Source organism: Strix uralensis, chromosome 5 (genome assembly GCF_047716275.1).
Source record: "Strix uralensis isolate ZFMK-TIS-50842 chromosome 5, bStrUra1, whole genome shotgun sequence".
Taxonomy (NCBI): domain Eukaryota; kingdom Metazoa; phylum Chordata; class Aves; order Strigiformes; family Strigidae; genus Strix; species Strix uralensis.
The window spans coordinates 32974863-32993545 of NC_133976.1; the positions used below are offsets into that span (position 1 = coordinate 32974863).

Genomic DNA, 18683 nt, shown 5'->3' on the forward strand with positions numbered 1-18683 from the left:
TGGATGTTAGAGCTATCAAGTGAATAAATTAATGAAAACCTCTTTGACATTTCACTAAAATCTTTTTCGTAATTCTTATTGGCATTATTTCACATGCTGTGATCTTTAGGATTGAAGATTAAATGACATTTCCAAACTTAACAGGAGAAAGTACTAGAAGAAGATTTACCTTAAATCAGAAGAAATATATACAACAGCCTAATTTCAACATAATCACTCAAGCCTGTTTTAGAAAAATGTGGTTTATTGATTGCTGCCAGAAACCCAAAGCATTGCTCATATTTTTCTTTCCATAGAGCAGAATCTCCTTCACAAAGTTTGACAGATCCAGACCAAAGAGCCAAGAGGAGGGATGTGATAACAAGGCCACATTCTCACACTTCCGACTGTTCTTTACTCTGTGTATTTTTTGGAAGATTTATGTTCATGATTCCTACTAATGGGAACTTTGCACAGAAATCGCCCACACACAGAGAAAAGATAAAATAGTCCTTTTGTTTCTTCTGATAATTCAGGATTCAAGCTTGCAATGCTTAGCTATCTCAAGAGGTTTATACTAAACCTCTTTCTCAGAAAAGTGTACCTTAGGATATCATCTTCAACAGCTGCTGCAGCAACAGAACAGTTGTTTTTGCAATCGTATAAAGGAGTTAGTAAATAGGTATGGTGTAATAAAAGCCTATCTGCCAGATAACATTTCAGTATCCATCCTTTCTCAGAGACGTTATTGACAGCTGACTGATAAGCACCCATGTGTTTATAGTAGGATTATACTAACCATGGCAGGGATGGCAGTGTGTTTGTGTAACTCTCTAAGTTCAGAGATGTGGCAGAGCCTAGTAGCACCAAACAACAGAGGAAAAGCAAATGTGCAGTAGTGCCAGCTTCCAGATAAAGAAGTCACTTCAGTGGCTGCTGATGTTCCAACATAGATTTTAGCAAAGCCCAGACACTTGATAGCAGTACTTGCAGTTAAATGATGCCAGATGCAGGCAAAAAAAAGAAATAGAATCTCAGTAAACCTACTTCTTGTCTTTGGTTTCAAGCACAAGAGTCACCAAAACAGTCAGATTCATGATGCTCCAAACTTTACCAGTTACTGTGCAGAGCTATGATGACCCCGACTACTGACCATACCAAATCCAGGAGCTGCAGTGCAGGTTAGAAGGAATTTTTCCAATAGATGTAATGGAAGTTACTCTGAAGAGCATTCTGCAGCATTTTCTGCTGGCATCAGGACTCACACAGAGTCACCTCTGTACCTTCTAGCATGCTTACTGTCTCCCAGCCTTAACTTTGTATAGTTACACTTAGAAGATAATTGTGTGATGCCCACTGTGTTTTCAGTGAAGACAACATATTGTGAGGCCCACATGATTGCGTCTTTTATTGGTAGAATTACTGAATTAAAAGGCTGGAGAGAAGCAGCTGATGTCATCTTTCTGGCTCAGGAGAGACTGCAAAATATTTATAGAACATAAATACCAAATGGGGATATAAATTATTTGGAGCTCATAAGCAAGCATAAGCAGATGAAATATTGTTTAGAGTATTGTATCAGCAAAATCCCTGGTAGTTGGAACTTTTCAGTAAGAAACATTTTGGCAAATTCTGTAATTGATACAGTGGAGAGAAGTCTGACAGTGATTCAGGAATAGCTTAAATGATCACATCTACTCCACCTGTACTGCTGTACCTCTGTATCAGCAAGAGGTATCATGACCATCAGACAACACTACTTCTAAGAGGTATTAGTGAGATTTTAAAGCAATATGGTCATACAGTATTCCATATGGATATGTATAAATATACATACATACATAAATATAATGACAGCATTTCCACTAAGTTGTGTACTTTGTAATATATCTATGTGTGTCTAGTTAGAACAGTGGGCATCTTTATTCACTTTAGTGACAGAGGAATTTCTGTGTTCCCACGTGTTTTAAGCCAAATTTAATATCTGACAACTACTAGTCATACCTGCCATTGCTAGTAGTGAGTAATGATTGCTAGTAATGAGTACACAGGCCTCTTGCTTATCTAAATTCCTGTCATTGTGAAAACAATTTTGCAATAATGTATCATTTTTTAATTATACATTTGCATTATTAACAGTCATTGAAAGACAATTACAAAAGGTAACTTTGCATGTAAGATTATTTTGTTACCTAGGATACTTTTCATGAGAGATGTAACTGATTTTTTTCTTAACAGTGGCTGTTTTGATGCATAGTTGACTAGATGCCTAGTTGGAAGATTGAGTATATGAAAGCTTTCCTCAACTCAGGCTGCCATGCCTGTCTGTTGCAACTTGTTTCAAAAGATTCGTGACAGAGAACTGTTCTTAGCTTGGAAAACTTTATCTTTTATAGACATTGCTAAGTTTATGCCTTTTTAAATTCCTTACCTCACTTAAAATGCAAGCAGCAGTGAAATTAACAGCTTCTTTTAATGAAACTAGTACTTAATATTCTAAACCCTAAATAAAAGCATATCACATTATAATGGTCTGTATTCTGCATTGGCTGCTGTCCAGAACTAAGAACACAAACAAAATCAACTGTGTGATGTATGCCTGATAGAAGGGTGCTCTTGGATTATTTCACACGTGACTATTTGTGTGTAACTGTCTTAAAAAATCTGATGTATATAATCTGTGAGGTGTTGTCCAATTTAGTAAAAGATCATTGGATGCTTCATTCTGTTTATCAAAGTCTGCTTTTAATTTACACAAATTTCAGCATGGAATCTGTCGAAGCATAAAAATACATAGTCTGAGCCAAGTAATGGGATCATTGCTTTGTTTTTATAGAGTCATTTCCCATACAGATCATCACTGAATTTAAAGTTTACTCAAGTAAAACCAGATTAAAGACTAACACACTTGGCTTCCTGATACTAAGAAAATAATACAAAATGTTGAAGTGAGAAGAGCCCGTGTAAGCGAGTATAACAATATCACCAGATGAGATAGGGTGTTTAACATGTGTTTCATCTTCCAGCTCCAACTGAAATACCTACAGATGTGAGCGTAAAAGTTTTGTCATCTTCTGAAATGTCTGTTTCTTGGCACCACGTTTCTGATAAATCTGTGGAAGGATATCAGGTGAGTTCAGAGGTGACACTGTATCTTCTCATTCATTTAATTTTGGTAGTTTAATTCAAGAATAATTCCTAGTCTAGCATTCTGTCTTTTAGCGTTCACTTCTCTTTAGTTGTTTGCTGTACAGATTTCACATCCTGAGAAACAGATTATTTTTGGTGCTATGTACTTCATTACTAAAACATATTAACAAATGTGCTCACTATTCAACTGAAAAAAATCATTATTTCATGAAGGAATCTTGCCTATGTTACATAATTGAATGCCTACCTCTGCCTTCTCAAAACATACTGAAATTAAGTTTTGGGTGTAATTGTCAACACAGACATGAAATTGTAACTAACTTGTGGCCCATTTAAATTATCAGCAGTTACTAATGTAATTCACCCACAAATCCTATAGTAAGTGGGACTGCGTGACAAATGCCCATAATCCAGTGTAGCGGAGACAGTGCTATTGTGCAAGACAGCGATGTTTTTTTCATGGTTTCTCTTCTCCACATGAAAAAGAGCTTCAAGGTGTGTTCATCTGGTCCAAGACTAAGTGGTACTACCGGTAAAAATTATTCTTGTCCTTGTACAAAGATGACAACAGCCACAGGGTGGGGTGAAACCTGAAATGGCCACATAGTACTCCAGCAGGGAAGTCTTAACATCATTCACGCACAGTGGATGCTGAAAAACTCTGCAGTGTACAGCAGGCTTGCTTTAGCTGCATCCAAAACAGGGATTTGGGCCTTAGTTTGTTAGTGACTTGCTTTGTGATTGAAGTTGTTGGCTGCTTGACGGTAGCCTCTGTGTTCAAAAATGAGCACATACAAATGTGGAGTAACCTCACAGAATGTATTTTCATAACTGAAATCTATGAATAAATGTTCTTTTAATTAGCAGTACTTGTTTGTATATTTCCTGATCTCTGTTTCTGTCTCCATGAGATTTATGTAATACTTTTGGGATACTGTAACAAGATCATAGCAAAGATCTCAATGGGAACTAGCACAGTGTCCCACATAAAGTTTGATTCTACACAGTACACACATAAAGTTTTAAAATTGCAAGCAGAGGACACTGGAGTTTGAAATTAAGATACTGACATCAACGATAACTCCTAATTTACTAAAGCAGCCCACTGGTTTGGTGTTTCATAGGGATTGTGCAACTACAATAGGATAGACAAAATCATGGTCGTAACTGAGAACTGGGTGGAGTGTCCAGATCTGTGAGCTCAAGCCAGCCACCCTTGTAGCAGTTGCACTCCTGAGCTGGACAGTCTGCACAGAAACTGGGCATGAAGCCTGCGCACCCTAAATAACTAGACACCTGGCAGACACACACCAGGGGACTTGTGGGGGTGTGGAGAGAGCAGCAACAGGGAGCGCTGAGAGAAGTTGGGATTGCAGTAGCAATAGAGCATAACAATGGATGTTGAGAGTTGTAATAAAGAATGGGTAGGAAGGCTGGAGGAGTAAGGATAAATGGAGAAAGAACATGGTGGGAGAACATTCCCATAGGCAACCCATTTTTGGCCTTTTTTTAATTTTACTTTATTTCACATAAAGCCATCTGAGTTGCTGTCAGGGGACATCAGGGGAAGAAGGGAGGGGAGGGGTTTTAGCAGGAAAGAACAGGATGCACAGAACAGTCAATAGAAAAAAAGTGAGAAAGAAACATGGGGGGATCTTTGGGCTGAAAAGAGAATAACTGCTGTTCTGAAGAAAGGTGGGATACACTGGGAATGGGTGGAGAGCTCTGTTACACAGAATATAGAAGGCTCTGTCTCTATTGGCATCAAGAAATAGTCCAATATTTATTTTTTAATTACCGTTCAGCTGTAACTCAGGTTAGAAAAATCCCTCATTCACCAGAACACCTCAGTTTAATTTTGGTCTTTATTATTACCTGAAAATTGCATAATTGACCTTTTAAACGCTAGAGTTTAAGAGGTGGGAGTACTCTGAGCAAAGTACCTGAAGGTATTTCACCTGTGACACAATCCTTTTCACACCAGGAGGAGTCAGATTTTCTTGACACTAATGCATACTGCCAGGATGACTGCCCTCATGGTGATGAGTGTAAGCTGATACATTTTACCATTACAGAGGAGTATCCTCAGCTCACACATAAAGAAGAGATAAAGTATGGGAACTATCTCCATCCATACAGAGAATTTAAGATTTATGAGCTCTTACAATAGCCTGCTAAAAGCCACAGCTCTTCAGTGCGTACAGTACCAAAGACATTATCCATATTTCCTTCTGCTTCTATGCAATAGATAAATGTTTTATTTTATTAAACTATTTTATCACTACTCACCACCATTGTCCGTCGTTTACTGACATATGCTATTAGCATTCTTTCTTAATATGAGTAAAGTATCTCTTTTATGTCTCTCCTATGTAAAACTTTCATGAATATGAGAGCTTTATTTCATGACGCAGAAACAACTTCTGATGTGTTTCAGTATAGTAAAATTTGAATAGAGGAGAGGACCATGAAAGAGTGTTTCTCCCTGATTTCAGCACAGAGGGCTGCACTAATTCATGATGGCTAAGGCATTCCTTCCCACTGATCACTGTTATCTCCTACAACAAAGTCTAGAGCTGGGGTGAAATACCCTCTTGTGTGCCCTGGGGATTCATTACCTATGAATTACCCTAACAAGGTAAATGCAGAGCACCCGGAAAAAGCAAGACTGTCTGGGATTATTATCCAAGCTCTTTAAGAAAAAGAGAGAGGGGCTACTGAGCAAAGTGGGGAGATGTCACTTCTTGAAGCAATGGGACATATAATTCTAGATATGACTTCCACAGAGGCAAGAGAGTGAAAGAAATTTCCAAGTTATTTCAACAGACATTTAAATTATTTCAATAGTGAGAAGAGATATGTAGGAATAGTGTAAAGAAGACAGTACTTTTCCTTAGCTCTCAAGGGAGTCATCTTCAATTTTTTTCTTTTCCAAGTCTAGTTACAATTATCCAAATATGTTGATATGACTATATTAAATGAAGAGGTAAAGAAGAACATTCTGAGTGTGTGACACACAGCTCACACTGGAGTAGTTAAGTCCATAACATTGCAGCCAAGAACAATAATATTTGGGATTTAAATTTAATTTAATTTTTAAATTATATTACTTCTGCCTGTAATGTAATATGCTCTCAGTGAAGTAATTTACATTTTCATTCATTGTTCTCACTTGTCTTGTTTGATGCTGTATATTACTTGTTATATTACGCCCTTAGCATCACTGTAGTGCAAATGAACAGTAGGATTGTATAAACTTTTGCAAGTCAGAGATATTCAAAGACTTCCAGCATATACCCCATGATTAACAAAAGTTTCACATAAAGTGTGTTTGCCATCTTTATGTAAAGCAGGTACTTAATATAATAGAACATACTAAAAATGAATTAATTACTCTTCAATGGCCAGTTAATATCAACAACAAAGCTACTGTTGGTCCTGTCGTAGCTAATAAACTTTTGGCCACCTAGAACTTCACAGACATCCCTTTGCTGCAGGCTAGAAACCTGTTTGAACCTGGGGACAGAGGTAGAGATGACGTCCTCTAGCTCCTGGTGTACATGCCCTCTCAGCTTGAGTCAGCCACTTCTAGTTAACAGCTTGTGGTACACAGCTGGTGGTATTCAACAACAGCAGTTTATCTACAACAGTTTGTTAATTATAGTCATGAAAAAATTCTGACTTGAAGATCATAATTAGACCTTCAGCTGAAATGACTTCGATGGTTTCAGATCCATGCCAGTTTGAAACCATTCATCAAGTGGAGGTTACCACCTTGCTGGAGAAGCCTGCAGGATGGATTGGGTGCACATTCCTCACTCGTTTTGGGTCAAAGGCTGTTGACTCAGTACAATAGCCACCTTGATAAGTGGGAATTTCATGAGTGTGAGTGCCTAAATTACAGTAAACTGATGGTTAGGATGCTAGTGGATTAAACTTCCAAAACACTGTGCAGGGCATACAGTTATATAACTAAAAATTACCTGTTTGTGCCTGCTGAAAGGCAGGTATGCATGCTATATTTAAAAATCAGAGCCAGTTTGGCCTGCAGATATAATGTGATTCTCTCTACACCAGGAAACAGTGAGAAAAGCCATTAAGATATTGTCACTTTTATAATAATCAGGGTATGAGTAACCTCTAACACTGGTGTGCACAACTGAGGCAACAAACATTGTCAAGAGACTTCAGTATTTAATTAAGAGTAACCTCTGTGTAGTGATAGTGGCTGTTACTGTGTCCAAACACATTTGAAATAGGTGAAGAGAAATCCTCTACTGCACCTCTCTTCATTCAGCCACAGTATGTGCTCGGAGGTAAAAGAAAGAAATATTTTTGTCAAGTACTTTAATTTAAACGTGAACAAGAGAAAACAAAGGCTTGCCAAACAAGGGTTTTACCCATAATTTGTAAAATAGAGAACTGTGATACTAACACCTTGACAAACTATCTGCTCTTCTAAACTACTCCTTAAATGAAGTTTACAAGGAAAACCAATGTCAGCAGAACAGAAGATTAAAGCAGTTGTTATTTAAAAGATAAAATAACAGCATACCTGATGTCACCAGTCAAATCTTACAGAGCAAGATTTTTCCTAGAGCCTGAAATTACTAACAACATTAACCTCTTCCTAAAAAATTTTAAAAGGTCCTCATGTAGAATACCCAAAAATCATTATGGAGACAGGCAGAAGCCAAGCAGAAATGCTGAGAATAAAAACACAGCCAAAATGTAATGGGCACAGCTTTTCACTCTTTCAGGTTAGTGCAGTAATTTAGTCTTACACAAATGGTTATAAACCTGACAAAACCCAGAGACTGACAGTGTTTTATTTGCATCTCATAATGCCATGCAGAATAGGACTGTGTGTATGTGACAGACCCTATGGGATGGCATCACTCCATAGGAATTACTCTCTTTTAACTGGTGCTTTGTAATACGTAATGAAATAAAGTAGAATGGAACAATTTTTTGGGGAAAAAACCTCACAGAATTTCTATGTACAGTTAATTGATTTTGGGGTTTAAGATATTAGAAGCTTACATTGATACTTTTCCCATAGTTTAAGCATTTTCTGGTTCTTTCTCATCTACTTTCTCAAATGTCATATCGTACCATGCAATCTTATTGAATTTAGCCAAAGAACTTTAGAAAATGGTTAGGTACACATACCTAGACCTGCACATACAGATAACATGACTGAATACTTCTCATTCCCTAGATAGAAGTACAAAAGGATTAAATTTGTAAGACAATTTAAACAAAATATTGCGAAAACATTTGCAGAGTTTAGTCTACACTGTAGTGTAAGAAAACGATATTAAAGTTTAGAGTAAAATGCTCAAACAAAACAGCAAGAAGAAAATAGTCTTGTTCTCTGAAGGCATTATCAATCTCCCAGACTTCTAATGACTTAGCTGAGAACAAGTTACACCACTGTGAGAAAAGGTTTCGTAATAAAATCTGAATTTGTTTCTATTTCTTTATGTCTATATGCAACTTGCTTAAAATCACAGCCTGTAGAAGGAATTCCATGCTATTGCTGTGACATTTCTATAGCTTGCTTATTACCCAGAGTATGTAGTATAGAAATACCCAGCATACATAATTTGTTATAAACTTCTTTTATGACTAAATATGTTAAATTTAATCCTTCGATTTGCTTGCTTACAGATTCGTTACTGGGCTGCTCATGATAAAGAAGCAGCTGCACAGCGGGTACAAGTGAGCAATCAAGAATATTCAACCAAACTGGAAAACCTGAAGCCTAATACTCGTTACCACGTAGATGTTTCTGCCTTCAATAGTGCAGGCTATGGACCCCCCAGTAGAACCATTGATATTATTACCAGGAAAGCACGTAAGTAAATGGAGCATTAGGTTAAGTATATTGTCATGTACTTCATTATTGCATGTTGCATCATGTCCATCATGTTTTCAAATGTGGCTTCTCATTCATGTACCCAGTGTTCTTCCTTTGCATGGTATTGATTCTTTGTCTGAAAATTTCTAAGGCTCTCTTTTGTTGCCATGTACAATGCAGATATACTACAAAAGGCGGTAAAGAGACTAAGATGATAGGCTCATAGGAGGGTCAGCTACAAGCTCAGATCAGGTTCCTTGGGGCTTTATCCAGTTGGATCTTGAAAATCTCCAGGGATAGAGACTGCACAACCTCTCTGGGAAACCTGTTCCACTGCATGACTTTTTCTGAGCATCTAATTTGAGCCTCTTTTAATCAAATTTGTGCCTCTTCTCAATCATCCTCCTGCCATACCACTTTAAAGAGCCTGGATCTTTCTTGATAACCTCCCTGTAAGAACAGACAAGGGGGGTCTTATATCCCCTCCATAGCAGTCCCTTCACAGGGCAAGTGCTCCAGCTCCCTACCAGGTCAGTGGCCCGCTGCTGAACTCACTCCACATTACCCGTGTCTTTCTAGTACTGGGGAGCCCAAAGCTGGATGTGATATTCCAAATGATGTACAATTCAGACCAGGTATTAGGCAGCTATACACTGTCTTTCTGTTAATCAGTAGTGAGAAGGATTGTGTTCTGATGATTAAAATGTGACCAATTGCCATTTTCATTAACAGTAGAGGGAGCCAGGATCAGGCAGCCTTGAAAAGTGGGTGATCTGAATCACACCCTTGAATTTACATGCCATAATATATTTCTGAATATTGCTTCTGACTTAATGATGATACCTAGCACTAACATATGCTGAGGAACATTCAATTAAGAAATACATCATTTAAAACACACTTATATGGGCTAAAAATATGTACAACTAATTTGAGTATTTCTGTCAGTAAATAGTGTGTTGTGCAACTTACACCTGCAGGGTTAATTTGTGTTGAATAAGACTCCATTTTATAAGCTTATTGTGTGAAATATAATTAATGGTTTCCTCAGTGGGGTACTGATTTCTGCTAAGTTAAATGCTGTAGAAATGCCTTTAAATGGTTAATTAAATATTTAATTTCAATGAATAAAGATGACTTAAGCCACATTTCTGGGAGGCTCTGAGCATAGATGCATGCCAGCAAATACACATGGTCAGCAACATAGTGAAGGGTAATGTTGGCTATTTCCATTCTGGCAACACAGAAAGGCAAACCCACAAAGCAGCCACTGCACAAGCCATCCAAAATTGCCTGGCTGGAGCTGTAGTAGTTCATTCCAGGAAGGACACTATCCCTTAATCATACAAAGATCAGCCTAATTTCCCTTTTTTCATGTCTTAATAAAAATATCATTGAACATTTCTGAAATCTCGTTTATGTGCACATTATATATATGTTGCTTTTCAGCTCCAAGCCAACGTCCAAGAATTATCAGTTCTGTAAGATCTGGTTCAAGGTACATCATCACCTGGGATCACGTGAAGGCAATGTCAAATGAGTCGGCAGTTGAAGGATACAAAGTATGATCTATGAAAATACTTTTTATCTTTGTGTATGCTATATGAGGTGCATTTTATAGACAGTGTTGAATTTTTGTACATAACCACACTTAAACATAGTTGCATGCTATAGATGAAGGTATCATGCTCAGAGATCACAGACATCCAGCATGCTTAGGGCAAAGCTTACTGCTTTAGTCAATATGATGAGAAAACGTGGGGGCACTGAAGTTCATTTGGGTGGTAAGCCATGTTACAGGAAAGTTTAGATCAGTGACTGCAACAACCTGATTTCCCGTATGATTACATTTATTGTCTATTGGCTAAAAATAATGCTTAAAAAATTGTACACTTTAATAGTTTTTCCTTATACCAGTATACATCGTTCCAACTTTCCTTTCCCATGTCCATGGGAGCTACAGTTCCTGGAACACAAGTTCTTTAAAGTCTGGGAAGGTAGAGGAAGGGAAGGGACATTTAACCGCATCAGATGCAATTACTGTATAACTACACCAAGTGTATATACTAACTACAGGGCATACAGAAAGCTCCAAACATTAATTCCTGTTTAACTTTGCTGCTTGCTTGGCAGCAAGAAAATTAGTATCATGTTCTACATGTACAAATTTTGCTTGAGGGGTTGAACTACTTCCTGGGAATTGCTGATAATGCTTTACAGAGATTATTCCAGAAGGGTGGAGATCTTTCTAAAGGTCCCACAAGACACGTACCATCACATTTGCAATAGTTTAACATCATTGAGGGTTAATACTAAAATTAATAATTGTTTCATTTATGGTAATAGGGTAATAAATGTTATGTCAGAACATATTACCATTACAATGGTAATAAATGTTATTATGTCAGAAAACCCAGCTGAATTCTCAGATTTTTATTTGATGCTCTTTGCCACCCTGTGTTATTATCCTCCATCAATTACTTATTTCAAAAGTAAGGGATTAAATTATTTTTCAAAAGGTGACATAATTTTATAACAGAGAAAACAACAAGAAAACATCCTGTCTAGATTCACCCTATGTAAAAATGGAAAAAGTAGTATCAGCCACTAATTTTTTATATATATAGCCTTAATATATAAATAAAAACCTAATACTTTTTCATTGACACACTGTACATATGTAACTGTGTTTTTATGGAAATGTCGCATTTCAATAACTATACTTCTTATGACTTTTCCAGGTACTTTATAGACCAGATGGACAACATGAAGGCAAGTTGTTTTCAACTGGAAAGCACACAATAGAGGTCCCAGTCCCCAGTGATGGTGAATATGTTGTTGAGGTCCGAGCACACAGTGAAGGAGGCGATGGAGAAGTAGCTCAAATAAAAATTTCAGGTGAGCAGATAACTTCCCTTCTTCTTTCCCACACTCCTCGGAGATCTTGGACTGAATATTTTCTTCTTGCACACTATCCAGGGATGGGCATGCAATTCCCATCCAAAATTTGAGAGATAGCTCTTCAGCAGTGACTGCACTGAGAATTAGAGTTTATCTTAAAATATTTCCGAAGACTCATGCACGCAGGACACTTCAGCAGCAGTCCAGCTCTATCCTGGAAGCACTTCCAATCTTCCAAATATGACTGTTTGTACTGGTGCCCCCAGTTAGGCTGCCACTTCTAGCAGTGTCCTGCAAGCGTAAATGCATGGTGCAGGCCTCAGACTCAAGATGTCAGCTTGCAATAATCCTGTAGTTCCTAGTACCTGTTGCCTCTGTGTCTCATTCCTTTGTCAACTGCCACTAAGATGAAAGTAGCTGAGAAAAGGGAGTGGTCCACAGTGATCCACAGACCAATTGCTAGGGAAGTTCCACTTTTCAGGGAAGAGGGGAGCTGTGACACAAAGAGGTAAATAAGCAATGAGAAATGCAACATGCTCAACTTTAGAGTGGTCTGGATAATTGGTAGAGAGGGGAAGGCAGCATGGCTCAGGCTTTCAGCTTGTGCTCAGCATTGACTCTAAATACAAGCTCAGACATGGTCTGCACCGCTTTTTCCTGTTAGTTTTGTAATTTAAGCATTGCCTTAGCACACAGTGTATGAAGTAGAACATATGAATAAACATCAACGACTTGGATAGTGTCTTTGCAAGACTGTGATTTAAACACTTGCATTGTATTCTTGTCTTTTTAATTAAAAAATTAACTTGGGGAACAGTAAGGATTAAATTATCAACAGTATTCTTGTCACACAGTCAGTGCAACCATTATTGTGTCCTTTAAAAAAATCAGTGTCTATCCTATCTTATCTGTGTACTGTGAGAGAGGCTGCTCATTTGTAAAGGAGTGTCCAATCTCTGTTTTCAGTAATATTTACAGTTTATATCACCTAGTGTGAACTCATGGGTATCCCCAGTTTTGTTTGTATGAAGCATCTGTTCCACTCTTGACCAAATGGAATCTAGAGGTGGAGAATCCATCATTTGCAGGATAATTTGTTCTCATGATTAATCACCTGCACTGTTGAGATTTTTTTTTTGCCTGATTTTTTATCTGTATTTATCTGGGTTTGGGGTCTGACCACTGTTTTCTTTTATAGTTTTTGTCTAGATTAAAGAGTCATTTTGTGCCTGATATGTTCTCCCCATTAAGAAATGTATATATCAGTCAAGTGACTGATCGAATGCTAAACAGACTGAGCACCTTGAGTTTCTCCATATCATTTTCTTCAGGTCTTAAATCTCTTCACCTCTCCAATTTATGAGAATTCCTTTAGGACCATAGACACTGTAACTATGTGCACTGTTTCAACTCTGCTGTCTGCAGAGATAGTCTCGCCTCCCTACACTTCCTACTCCCAACATTATTCATTAAAGGTTTTCATGAGCCATTTATTTCCTTGCACTGGGCTATAAAATGGTGTTCATCATCTTTGTCCAACACCATCTCTAAATCCTTCCCAGAATCGTTTCTTTCCAGGATACAGCATCCTGTGTCATGTCTCTTTTCCTTGTTGTATAATTTTGCATGTGGCTATGACAAAGCCCAATTGGTTTGAATGGCTTAAGTTTCTATGCTGTCTGGATTTCTATAAGAATGTGTTCTTGTCATCATTCTTTACTATTTTGCCATTTTAGTTCATGTACACAGTTCTTTAGGTGTTTACTTCTGGTTTTGATTAAAATGATTGGATTGCATTTGATCTACTACTGTTTACTGTGGAATTATACTAGAAATTCAATGACCATTCTTCAATAATTGTGTTTTGAAATCTGCCAGTGACTGAATTCTTAATTCATTTAGCATACTCTGTTAATTGTGTATACCTTTTTCTATGAGAATGTCTTGGGGTACTAAGTCAACCACTTTACAAAAGCTGTAATACATTGTGTTATATCACTGTACTCTGGAGGAATCACTTTTAACATACTTTATGAGCTGCAAAAAAGTTGAAGCAACTGCTGTCTTTAGGACATATCTTAGGTCATCTTTGTACTGTACATATATTATCATCTACCATCAGTGTGGTGCAAAGACCCTTTAGGTAGCAGCAGATAGATTACTTTCCAGACTGGAAGCAGAACTGTCATGTCAGTATAATGTTGAGCCCAAGCAGATCAGTCTTTGCCAGTGAGACCTGCCCCAAGCATGTCTGTACAGAGTTAGCACCTCCGGGAGAGTTAGCACTCTACAAATGCTAGTGTGTAGAGTTTTGTATTGATTAATCTTCCACACCGCAGACAAGTTTTCAGCCACATCTTCTACCATACCCCAGCTAGACAGAGAGGGACTGTGCCTCTGGTGGCCTAAAGGCAGCATTCCCTGAACTCGGTTTAGGAAAGACAATTGAAAAGGAAACAAAAGGCAGGGTAATCTCTTTGGAATACACACTCTACAGAGAATTGGGCAAGCATTTCAGGCTATTTCTAGTCTTAAACCATGCTTTTTCCAAAGAGAAGAATGAAGTGTAGTTTTAACACCTACACATGGCAAATTACGTCTGCCAAGTTTTATTCTTAATGAAATTTTCCAGTACTGCGACAGAGTTTAGAACAATTACCCAGAAAGGATGATAGAGTGGTAAGAAGCTTTTAAGTAATGATATTTTTCTCAGAGACTCGCAAGAAAGAGAAGATCTAGTTTGACAGGAATGTGTGTTCTGGTGGTCAGCTGGCCATAATGGAACTTACATATTTACGGAGAGATGCAAACAGTAGCTAAGGCAAAACATAAGGCATCTTACCAAATTCAGAGAGGACCATTGCCTTACTTGACCTTTAGGCATCTGATTCCAGAGTTCACAAACCAAATTAATTTCCTGCATAAGTTAAGAGGGACAATTAAGCAACTCGGTCAGGTGTTCAAGACGGTCTGGATGCTGACCAGGAATGACCGGATCTTAAGCAAACTAGAAAGCTGCACCAAAGAGAGAGGAATGCGTAGAAAACTGCGTGTCTTCCAGATTAGTGTTTTCCTGCTGTTCACTGGGTATCAAATCCAAAGTAATCTACATAATACACCTGAGTTAGGTGTCTAAGCTTCCATTATAATCAGTTGTTGTCTAGGCTGTAATTCAGAAGCTTAAACAAAGCCTGTAGCATTTGAGATGCCCCAGATTACCAGGGACATCCACACAAAGCTGGCAGGCATGACACGATCTACAGGGGGCCTGAGGTCTTCTGGATCAGCAGCTGGAGGCCAAACAGGACACCAGAAGACATCTTTTGGCTTGTATTTTATGCATATGAATTGTACCCTTTTGCAAACCAAAACCATTTCCTTGATTTGTGTGGCTACTGTTGCTGTGCTAGGCTACCATATTGTTAGCCTGTTGTAGATGTACTCTGAGCAATTCTTAGCACTTGCTGAATTAGTTCTGAGTTAGGTTTAAGTACAATAACATGTAGTTCAGGAACCCTAACTGGCCCTGAGGTCTTAACTTGGGTATTAAAAATACAGCACATTTAACTAACAAAATTATGTTTGAAAGTCAAATGTTAAAGAAACTAAAATATATGTTATTTCTAGCTCAACGCCTTGTCTAAGGGAGAAACTTGCTTTTATGTTTTCCTCATCCTCTTCCTTCTCACAGAAAACCCAGTCACATGTTGAAGAGGGAGGCAAACGTCCCACAGCAACTTCACTCTCACGTAACCAGCCAGCTTCCTACAGGATACACTGTTGTTGTTGAGAATGATATAAAGATTATCAAACACACCCGTCTCACATGCATTTCGTTTCAGTGAACATCTTGAAATATAAGTGTTTATCATAAAATCACTCGCTGTATATATGCTGAGCTGCATTTCAGCATACAGCTATAATTAGTGTAAAATACAGTCATGAACTGTTGTATTTTATTGGCCAGTGCCTGTTGTACAGTTAGGGATTTGGGGATATTTTTCAAGACCATTGAGTTACGCAATTTAAAATTCATTCTTGAGATATCATAACCACCTGAAGGTTGGAACTACTTGTTTAACCAAAGAAGTTTGTTTCAATGGCTAATAATAGGCTTATCTGTTTTCTTTGAAATATATTAAAGGCTGAGATTTTTTTTTTTTGTCTCTTGCATGCTTTTTGGATTGTAATGCTTTGTCATAATGCTAATATTAATGTAATCAAAGCAGTCTTGCAATCAGTAGGAACTAAAACCATATGGTGCTTTGTTTTTTTCTCACTTCACTTGTGTAACTGCACTGGCCTCAGTCCAATTAATTTATGCCAGAGTAAGGAAAAATAGAATCAAACTCTCAAATTGTAAAATTTCATCCAGGATGGGGGAGAGTAGCTTCTGATTTGGGAAAATATTGGGAAAAAAGGAAGATAACATGCACCTTCACCTTCAAATACATAATCGGGTTAATGTCTCAGTTTAAATAGTGACATGGACAAAATAATTTCTATACTGTGTATGCTTATAGCAAGAGAACAGAATTAGAACTTCTCTGTGTTCACTGCACACATATATATGCACATATGAATTCCACTTGCCAGAGGCATGTTTTAGTATCCTGAAAAAGTATTTACTTTGAAGCATAGCTTTTTCAAAGGAAAATGCAAAATTTTTTCTCGTAGTAACTCATACAAACATTTTAATTATTTTAGTTTTAATTTATTTTTTTATTACTATTTAAAGGGGACATTAATATTTATTGCACATATTAGTGTCAAGTAAATCAGGTGATCATTCACTTTTCATGTGGTATAATCAAAATCTTTTGATCATAATTTGAAAATGTCCATCTGTTGCAAAGATGGTTATAGGAATAAGAAAAGAGGAGAACACAGGTAAAAATTGTAAGGAATGCTGATGGAAACAGTCCTCTAACTGGCATGACAGTCCTCTGTTACTGACCTTGGAAGTTATTATGCATTATACAAGTATGTAGCAAAAAGCTTCTACTAAACTAAAAATACATTCCCAAAAGAGCTCTCCTCTAAAAGAACAATAATTTTCACAATGCATTTGCTGTTGTCTCATGGCTCAAAAATTAAGTAGAAAATATGCAGAGTACCTTCTAACCCGGTACATAAATCTGCCTAAAACAACGTATTTAGTTCTTTGGTATTTCTCTTGATTCTCCTTCATCACATTTCATTTCATCACAGTTCTAATTTATTGGTGCTGCCTCCTTCCAAGCCTTAGTTTGACAACTAAGGTTTGACAAGTCCATGCATTACAATGTACTCAGTGCTAGAACAAACATTTTCTTGAAAAGCCATATTCTCCTTAATTACAATTTATTCTCTTTTTCTTGTATTGAACTCAACAGTAGGACAGACTGCAGAAATGTTTTCGTATCTAGTTATGTTTTCTCGGTCTGCATTATCCTAAAATAATCCCAATGCTGTTTATTTTGTCATTTATGTTTACTTATATGGGAAAGCCTGGACATACACAAAGTGTGAATACAACAAAATTTCATTTTTAGGCAGAAGGCTTGTAACTAAGCTGTGCTATGGTGGTTGACAGGCTTTATAGCTAGAAATTGGATGTGTGTGTACATGGATTTAGAACAGAACAGAGGTTTAAAAGAACAGGATCATACAAAACAAGAGCAGGATAGGTTACTCATTATCGGAGAATACTGACAAGATGGGAATCCATAGCTGCTATACATCAGAAAACAGAAAAAGTGGCCACTGTCTTGAAAAGGTCTGTGTAACTTCCTCCTGCTTTCATCTTCAGTCTGAGTTGCCACATGCCTGTCTGTGTGAGCTTGGGAACTGCCTGCAAATCCCCACTGACAGCTATTGCACAGTCACGTGAAGGCATGAGAACTCCACAGTGCCTTTAAACATTAGCAAAAAAGAAATCTACAGCAACTTCACACACCTTGTAACATGTTTTAACTTGTTACATGTTGGAGGTTTTGCTGGCTATCCCCAAGCTTGCAGGAACACTATAGGAAGGTGTGACTGTCATGGAAAACATATATTCTTGTTGGATCTCAGAAAGTAAAGATACTGAAGATACTAAAAGATAATAAAGATACTATAAAAGTGTAGAGAAAATCAGTGAGGGTAACGCAGCTATGGAGTGAATTGTGGGTGAGGCATGCAAGAGAGGCAAGGAGTCTTCAGCGAGAGTAAAGATGGCAGGTAAGGTAGTCATGAGCAACAGGAAGAGGTAAGTAGGAAAAAATTATTCACTTTTCTTCACATTATGAGAATGACAGTACTCTGTAAAATTAACAGGCAGCAGACTGAAAACTATCAAAGTAATACTCTTTTGCATGGCACAAAATTAAACTGTGGAACTTCTATGACAGGATGTTGTGCAGGACAAAGTTACAAATAGAGGCTTGGTCTATCAGCCCTTATTTAAAACTGTGTCCTATATGCAGCTCAGGAGCTACTGAACAGAAGCTACAAAGTAGCTCAGGAGCTGCTTTGACACAAGTGGGAAAGAATATAGGAGGAAAATCGTACTCTGCATGCCATCATTTTTTCTTCCTTTCCACTGCATCTGTTTCAGCCCACAGTCAGTGTCCTGAGCTAGACAGGCCTTTGGTCAGACTCACTAAAGCTGACGCAATACTCCCAGCTTCAGAAAAGTGTACTATGAAATGCCTGAATAATATTTAGTTGATGGACAAAGTATTAGTTCTTCTTCCAAAACCCTTAAATACTTTCTTTACTATTTTCAGCAGTTTGGATGTTACCCGCCAAACAATGACTGACTTTT

At 37.6% G+C, this 18683-nt stretch overlaps 1 protein-coding gene across 1 annotated transcript in view; it reads left to right on the forward strand.

Annotated features, from left to right (window-relative positions):
- CNTN1 (contactin 1) overlaps positions 1 to 18683 on the forward strand; it is a 261980-nt gene that overhangs the window by 229379 nt on the left and 13918 nt on the right. Inside the window, exons 20-23 of the mRNA XM_074870366.1 lie at positions 3006 to 3109; positions 8803 to 8989; positions 10442 to 10554; positions 11734 to 11890. Coding sequence (XP_074726467.1) covers positions 3006 to 3109; positions 8803 to 8989; positions 10442 to 10554; positions 11734 to 11890 — 561 coding nt within the window. The remainder of the gene's footprint in view (positions 1 to 3005; positions 3110 to 8802; positions 8990 to 10441; positions 10555 to 11733; positions 11891 to 18683) is intronic.